This window comes from Zalophus californianus, chromosome 5 (assembly GCF_009762305.2).
Source record: "Zalophus californianus isolate mZalCal1 chromosome 5, mZalCal1.pri.v2, whole genome shotgun sequence".
Lineage (NCBI taxonomy): Eukaryota > Metazoa > Chordata > Mammalia > Carnivora > Otariidae > Zalophus > Zalophus californianus.
This window is the reverse complement of record NC_045599.1, coordinates 109,039,714-109,048,424: the sequence shown is the minus strand read 5'-3', so window position 1 is coordinate 109,048,424 and position 8,711 is coordinate 109,039,714. Positions and strand designations below refer to the sequence as shown.

At 37.1% G+C, this 8,711-nt stretch overlaps 1 protein-coding gene across 1 annotated transcript in view; it reads right to left on the bottom strand.

Moving 5' to 3' along the window:
* Nucleotides 1-876: 876 nt before the first annotated feature.
* FAM114A2 (family with sequence similarity 114 member A2) overlaps nucleotides 877-8,711 on the bottom strand; it is a 32,602-nt gene continuing 24,767 nt past the window's right edge. The window contains exons 12-14 of the mRNA XM_027606763.1: nucleotides 7,830-7,902; nucleotides 4,009-4,062; nucleotides 877-2,192 (exon numbers count right to left, since the gene is read on the bottom strand). Of these exons, the coding sequence (XP_027462564.1) occupies nucleotides 2,091-2,192; nucleotides 4,009-4,062; nucleotides 7,830-7,902 (229 nt within the window). The 3' untranslated portion in view covers nucleotides 877-2,090. The remainder of the gene's footprint in view (nucleotides 2,193-4,008; nucleotides 4,063-7,829; nucleotides 7,903-8,711) is intronic.

Below are 8,711 nucleotides of genomic sequence, written 5' to 3'. Positions count from 1 at the left end.
TGGGTGGGTGGGGGAAGCTGACGAGGGGGATAAGTAAGAAAAAAGAGGCAGTGAGTCACATTTGCCTTTTGTAAGATCTAATCTAAAACTGGTCATATTCAGGGTTGCAATCTGGATAGGTGCACAAAGAGTCACTGTTCTGCCCCCTGTATTTACATCCCTCTTCTTGAAAGAAAAACCTGGGGGCGCCTGGGTGGCTCCGTCGTTAAGCGTCTGCCTTCGGCTCAGGTCATGATCCCGGGGTCCTGGGATCGAGCCCCACGTCGGGCTCCCTGCTCGGCAGGAAGCCTGCTTCTCCCTCTCCCACTCCCCCTGCTTGTGTTCCCTCTCTCGCTGTGTCTCTGTCAAATAATAAAAAAATCTTAAAAAAAAAAAGAAAGAAAGAAAAACCTTAGCTGTTTCTAGATCGAAAAGTAAAAACTGCAAACCACCATTGTACAAGTGCCTGAACAGGTGGTAGGCAGTGTGAGCAGCTCCTAAACCAGGTTCAGACCCAGCAACTGGGCTTGAGGCAACAAATCAAGACTGGCTACACCAGCTTTAGTAACCAGAGGCAACTGTTTTCTCTGAAAATTCAGAATTACTCACTTTGGGAAGGGTGAGATTTATCTCAAAAAAGGAATGTTCAAAAAGTTTTCTGATCATATTAGAATATAAGCAGAGTAGCATTTTAGTGCTAATGGGGTATACATTTTTGGCCCAAATCTATCTATTTCCTCCTTCTTACAAACTGCCCCCTACCCCCAAATAAGGCAATTACATAGAAATAGTGTTGAGATCAATGTTAGAGCTTTGCTTTGCTATTTCTTTGGTCTGAAAAAGATATTGCGGCTTATGTTTAGAAAAGTAAGTAAAAGGATCAATTGATATAATTATTACATTTTATTTAAAGGTTTTAGTAGATGAATGGTAGAGCTCACAAAGTTACCTCCAACCACAAAGTTGGAGAGGTTTTTTTTTAAAAAGAGTGGATACCAAACAGCTTTTCGGAAGATAACACCTTATTAGCCTCTTACATTGTTGAAGAGAGCAAAAGAAGGCTTAAGATTTAAAGGATAAAAGTTATATTTATAAACATGCTAAGGAATACATTAAAACAAAACAAAAAAGAATAAGGAAAAACATATTGTGTCTTTCAGGTTAAATTCTGTTATAAATGATTTCTATGGGACTCTATAATCCCCTTCAACAATATTCAAATAACAAAAACCCCATCACTAAAAGAGCTTCAATACTCCTTTGGAGCTGGCTATTACAGAATTTATCCTGCACATATGGTATGCATGAAAAACATCCTGGAAAGACTCGGATACCTGCAAACATGGAACTGTTTCTCTAAGTTGCACTTGTTGGTCTGGAACCCAGTTGAGTGGGGTTCAACTACAACTTGAAACTTGTCACCTTAGGGTAGGAGAACAATTTGAAGCCAAAGGGGACTTTGCCATAGTTAATTCATGTGGCTTCGAGTACATTTCAGATGTTTCTCCTCCATGCCAAATAACTGCTGAGAATGAAAAAGCACATGAAACTTTCTAACCAAGTCCAAAGAATTTAGGTAATCATTACAGTTTCTATATACTGTTTTCTTAAAGCCACAGATTTTATCACAGAAAGGAGAAAGGTCATGGCATCAATAGATCAAGCACAGGAATTCTAGAATACTAAATTAAGTTGTTTCTCTCTTCACAACCAATTATATCAGTGGGCTACAAAATCATATGGAACCATAACAAAACTGTTAGTGTTTTGCATCATGTCCAAGAAAAACCAATATTTTTGCCTGAGTATCCCATTAACCTTTATCTAGAGCTATTATTCTTGAACTTTCTATAAAAGTTTCTTCTCAAATAATTTAATAATTCTAACAACTTGGAAGGGCAATGTGAAGACCTGAATAATTCAGCCAAGCAGCGAAGGCAACAAACCTCATTTAAACCTGCTCTCCTGCCTAAATTTAAATACTAAAATAATCCTTTCTCCTTCACTTCTTCAGGGGTACCCAAAAGAGAGTGCATTTCTTGGCTGTCACAAGTTTTGCGTTGAATCTTCTCTGTTCTTCCGTGCTCTAAGGAAGGCCCTGGGCCTGCAGCTCATGCCTCTGGCAATTCAGTCTTATTCTCAATGAGAGAGATCTCCAGCACAGGTAAGAGCAGCTGAAAGGCATCCTGAATATAGGAAGCACTGTTTGAAGCCTGTCAAGATTGGAAAAAAAGAAAATATCACAATCACTTAAAAGAGAAAATACGCTAAAAGACAACAAAAAAACAGATTTTAACTTGTACAATCTAACTGAATCTGTAGCTTGGCAAACAAAAGCACAAACTAACCATGTTAGTTAAATTTAGAGAGGAAAGAACCATCTAGCTCTTAAGATAGGACAGTACCAAAGAATATCAGCATTTTTGTCCAACTTGCCCATCAGAAATGGAAGCTGTTCTTTGACATCCTGCTCGAGTTCAGCCTTTGACGCTTATTTATTCCTCTACTAAATGGGTAGGTTCTGTCACAACATTTTAGTCAATTACTCAAAGGACTTTAGACGGCTACGAATCTTACATCAATAGGATTTTCAGTCCATTAGGACAGCTCTTCTCCCATGGACTCAATACAATTAGTGAATATAAGACAGGGACTACAAACACGAACAAGGAAAACTGCTTTCAAAGATGGTAAGTATAGATATATTTCTATCTGGTACAACAGTCATATTTATGAGAAGCATCATGGAATCAATCACCATGCTCAGAGTTTTCCAGACTTCGTTTATATCTAACAAGTTCTGATCTTCCAGAAGAAAAATAGAGTTCATTACATTAAGATAAAAACATGTAATTTCAAGGACAAGAGTGTTTCAAATATGTAATCAAGAACAACCAAATCCAAATAGCACTAAGGAAAACCTATTAAGTGACTTTACCTTCTTTGGATTTATCAATAGCATGGACTCCTAGTTCAACTTTAATGTGACATTTGCTGCCAATTTTTCCAACCAAAAGAGACCTCAGGGATCATCTAGTTAAATCTCTCATATTGCACATAAAGACAATGAGATAGTCAAGAAGGTAATGCCTAGTCCAGGGTCGTACAGCAAATAAGGGGGTCTAGGACAAGATGGGGCTCCTGGTTTGTAAAGTTCTCATCTATACCACTCTGCCGTCTACTGAATCACAGACTTTTAAAAACTCTATTTAAGTGTTAATTACCAGAATAATTACCCTGATATTCAACGGAAACTGTGCAGTTAAGGAATTAAAGGCATTTCCTTGGTGATAATTTTAAAAGAATTTAAAACTAAAGAAGTAACAGTCCAATAGTTAAAAATTTTTTTCAATTCATATTTAAAACCTAACCAATTATCTCCTCTGACTTATATATTTTAAACATATCACCAAACATCTAAATTGTCTGCACAATTGACAAGACAGAGTTTTTAAAATATGGAATGCAGAAAGTGTCACACAAGGAGGCAATATAATCGATCATGTGATCCTCTTACATCCCCATTTTCCATGGACTTAAACCACCAACCTCCTTAGACCTAATGGACTGATGAGGATTCTATAAACACAGGTACCTTTGACAAAATAAAGCACATTTCTTGGCAAGGAAATGATACAACAAAATGTTTTGTCTTGTTTTGTAACAAATCTCCCCTGTATAAACCTCAGTCCTTTCAGAAGCAGTGTTCACCTGTTTGTAATTTTCAGCCCTGCAAATTTACCCCTGGTCTCCAGAAGGTGTTTCATTACTAAGGATCGTCCATCAGCTGCCAGTGGATAGTACTAACTACTGACAGCCTACTGCTGGTCTGCACTTTACACGGCAGCTGCATCATTATGCTTTGTAATAATGAACAGGGAATTTGCATCAACTACACACCATTTTGGTCATAGCTGCATCAGTATGCCTAAACTACCAATCTGGTGAAAAGCAAAAACAAAAAACAAAAAATAAAGACTGAAGAAGAGCTCATTAATAATACATGATACCCTACCATTAACTACTAACCTCTAGAAATACTGCAGTGATTAGGGGATTAAGGATGTCTGCCTTTTCTTTGACCTAGAATAAAAGACACACTGTTAAGTGAGCACCAGTAGGCAGAGTGTGATCCCACTTTGAAACACACACACACACACACACACACCCGTACATAATTTAAGTATCACACACACACACACACACACACACACACCCGTACATAATTTAAGTAACACACACACACACACACCCGTACATAATTTAACACACACACACACACACACACCCGTACATAATTTAAGTAACACACACACACACACACCCGTACATAATTTAACACACACACACACACACACACCCGTACATAATTTAAGTAACACACACACACACACACACACACACACACACACACACACACACACACACACACACACACACACACACACACACACACACACACACACACACACACACACACACACACACACACACACACACCCGTACATAAGGTCTGGACTGACAAAGAGCAAAATATCATCTCTGGAAGTGTTTTAAATTTCCTTCTTTATATCCTCCTGTGCCGTCCAATTGACAGTGTATTCCTTTGTAGTTTTTTATTGACTTTAAAACGTATCTTCATTTTGGAAGAGGGGATAGAAATGATACACATGACCCGAAACTTTAGAACAATTTTAAAACAGAATATGCAGATATGGAACATGTGCTCAAAATACTCAATGGTTTTTAAGATGGCCTGTTTGAAAAACATGGAAATAAATCATGGAAATTTATAACTCCCATGTATTAGCACTTTATAGTTCACTTGCTGGGTTAAAGTATCTTTATGAAACACATGGAAAGATTTGGCCTCAGAAGATTAACTTCAGGAATCCCAGAAGCTCTTTTAAAGACAATATTAAGGGGAAAAGAGATAATTCCAGGATTATCCCTTACAGGAATAATCCAAACTCATAAAGTAAAAAAAATTAATTTGGGCTACACTTTTAAATAAGTTTAAGGGCCCAGAATTTTGCTGCCACACCTGACACTTATATACTTATCACAAAGTGATTTTTTTTTAAATTAAGGTATAATTAACATACAAACCAGACTAGTTTCAGGTACACAACAAGATTTGGTATCTACGTAAACTATAAAATGATCACAATAAGTCTAGGTAACATGTGTCACCATACATAGTTACAAAAATATTTTTCTTGTGATGAGAAGTTTCAAGATCTACTCTCTTAGCAACTTTCAAATATGCAATACAGAATTATTAACTATAATCACTACGCTGTACATTACATCCCCGTAACTTATCTATAACTGGAAGTTTATACCTTTTAATCCCCCTCACCTATTTAGGCCATCCTTCACTCCCCCACCACTGGCAATCACCAATCTGTTCTCTGTACTTACGAATTTGGTTTTACTACAAAGTGATTTTTATTTGCTCATTTAAAATGCCCTTGATTTTATCCTAATTCATGGTTATTTCTGATCATGTTCTATAGTTTACACACCTTCAGTAAACTTTTACAATTCCTTTAAAAAGAAAAAAAAAACTTTTTTTTTTTTTAAGATTTTATTTATTAGAGAGAGAGCGAGCGAGAGCAGGAACACAAACAATGGGGAGTGGGAGAGGGAGAAGCAGGCTTCCCGCAGAGCAGGGAGCCCAATGCAGGGCTCGATTCCAGAACCTTGGGATCATGATCTGAGCCAAAGGCAGGCACTTAATGACTGAGCCACCCAGGCGCCCCAAACTGTATCTGTTTTAATTACAACTCTCCTCCTGATTTGCAAGTGCAAAGTATAAGGATTGTCACAGTCTAAGTAAGGCGTTGCTCCTTAAAACTAGAGCCAAACTTTGGGGTTTTTATTTTATCAGTATCCAGTACAGGTATCAAAGAGTAGCACAAAACATACTGCAAACTTCATAAAAAGAGAAAACAAAATAAGTTGCAAAAATCAGCTGAGCAAAAATCAGACAAGCTGATCCTAAAATTCACATGAAAATGCATAGGGCATAGATAAAAGATCCCGAAAAAGAACCAAGTTGGAAGATTTACACATCTTAATTTCAAAACTTACTACAAAGCTACAGTAATCAAGACAATATGGCACTGGCATATGGATACACACATATAAAACGAGTAAAATAGAAATGAGAGTCCAGAAATAAACCTGTATATCTATGGTTGTTTTTGACAAAAGGGCCAAGACAATTCAATAGGGAAACGTTTTTCAACAAATGGTGCTGAGACGACTAGCTATCCACATGCAAAAGAATGAAGGTATAACCCCCACACACCCTACATAAAAAATTAACTCAAAATGGATCATAGACATACATGTAAGAGCTACTACAACAAAACTCTTAGAAGAAAACACAGGAATAAATCTTCATGATCTTGGGTTAGGCAATGATTCTTTAGATATAATACCAAAAGTACTGAACAGTGATAACAGAGAACAGTGACAAACTGGACTTCGTCAATATTAAAAACTTTTGTGGAGAGACACTATCAAGAAAACAAAAAAACAACCCATGGCCTAGGAGAAAATATGTGCATATCATGTACACAAACTTGTAGCCAGAATATATAAAGCATTTTTACAACTCAATTAACAGTAATAGAAAGGCAAATAATTAAAATAATAAATGACAAAAGATAATGAAATAACCCAATTTATAAAATAATTTTTAAAAGAACCCAATTTGGAAGTAGGCAAAACTTTCAAGACATTAAGACACCTCTTAAATTTCTTAAAGACATTTCTCCAAAGAAGACATAAAAATGGCCAACAGTACATGAAAAGAAGTTCAACATCATTAGCCATCAGGGAAATGCAAATAAAAGCTGCAGTGAGATACCACTTCATACCTTTTAGGACGGCTAAAATTTAAAAACAAAACAAAACAAAAAACAATGGAGAATAGCAAGTGTTGAGGAGGATGTGGAGAAACTGGAACTTGCATACACTGCTGGCAAGAATGTAAAATGGTTCAGCCACTTTGTAAAACAGTTTGGCAGTTCTTCAGTGGCCCATATCACCCATATGACCCAGCAATTCCACCCCTACCTATCCACCCAAAAGAAATGAAAACACGCATGTTTGTAGCAACATTATTCATTATAGCTGAAAAATGGAAACAATCCAAATGTCTATGAACTGAACAGAAAAATGTGGTATATGTCCATAAGAGATTATTATTTGGTAATAAAAATAAGTACTGATACATGCTACAATGTGGATGAACCTGAAAAACATTAGACTAACTGAAAGAAATAAGACACAAAATATCACATGCTGTATGACACCATATATATGAAATGTCCAGAATAGGCAAATCTATAGACAGAAAGCAGATTAGTGTTGTTTAGCGCTAGGAGTGTGTGGAGGGGAAGGGAATGGGAGTGACTGCTAATAGTATGAGGTTTTCTGGGGGATGATGAAAACTGTCTAAAATTAGATATGGTCACGGTTGCACAACTCTGTAAATATACTAAAAACCACTGAATGGCACACTTGAAATGGGAAAATTTTATGGTACGAAAACTTTATATTCATAGAGCTGTTCTAAAAAAGCCCACAGAACAGGAATGCCTGGGTGGCTCAGTCGTTAGGCGCCTGCCTTCGGCTCAGGTCATGATCCAAGGGTCGATCGAGCCCCGCATCGGGCTCCCTGCTCGGCAGGAAGCCTGCTTCTCCTTCTCCCACTCCCCCTGCTTGTGTTCCTGCTCTCGCTATCTCTCTCTGTCATATAAATAAATAAAATCTTAAAAAAAAAAAAAAAAGCCCACAGACCAGACATTAGCACAATAAAAGGCAAGAATTCTTACCCCGGCAGTTGTTAGGCAGGTGGTGAACTCTTTAGACAGAGAAGACAACTCTTTACACAACACAACTGTCATCCTAGGAAAAGAAGTGAGCAAAGTTTTGTTTTACACAACACAACTGTCATCCTAGGAAAAGAAGTGAGCAAAGTTTTGTTTTTCTTTTTTTTTTTAATAAGCACATTTAAAAACTATAAGAAAACAAATCACTCCTGGTAGTAAATGTGAAAGAAGAAAGTTTTTTTTTAAAGGGGGTAAATATGCCTTCATCAGCTCCTGAATGTATCTGGGGACCCATTTGAGCAGACATTCATGCTACAGGAAGAGGAGGTTCAGTCCTTGAAAAAACATTTTTTCTGCAAAACCTTCTAGCAAGTACTAGATTTTCAAGTTAAATCAAAGGAAATAACTTAAAAGATCCTAAATTCCATTCACAAATGTAGTTAAAATAAATATGCATTCATTCATTCAACAAATATTTACTGGTCTATGTACCAGGTACCGTTCTAAGCACTGGGGACTTATCAGTAAACAAGCGAAGGCCCAGTTTCCACGGATTCTAACTTACTTGATAATTAATAGGGAGACTATATATGTGTGTGTTTATACACACATATAGCGACTGTACACACACATATATATGTATACGTGTAATATAAACACAGATATATAAGTGGAAAAGTGGAAATAGCCACTTTTCCAAAGAACAGGCTACTGTGAAGTTGTGAGTCCCTCATCCTAAGGATATTGAAGACAAAACCAGCCCCCTGTTGTGGGATGTGGTAGAACAGTGAACCAGGAGGTGAAGAAGAGCTCTGGAAAACATCAAGGGCCCCTCCCAATCCTAACACATTAGACACTCCCACACATTTTTTTTTTCCAATGAAA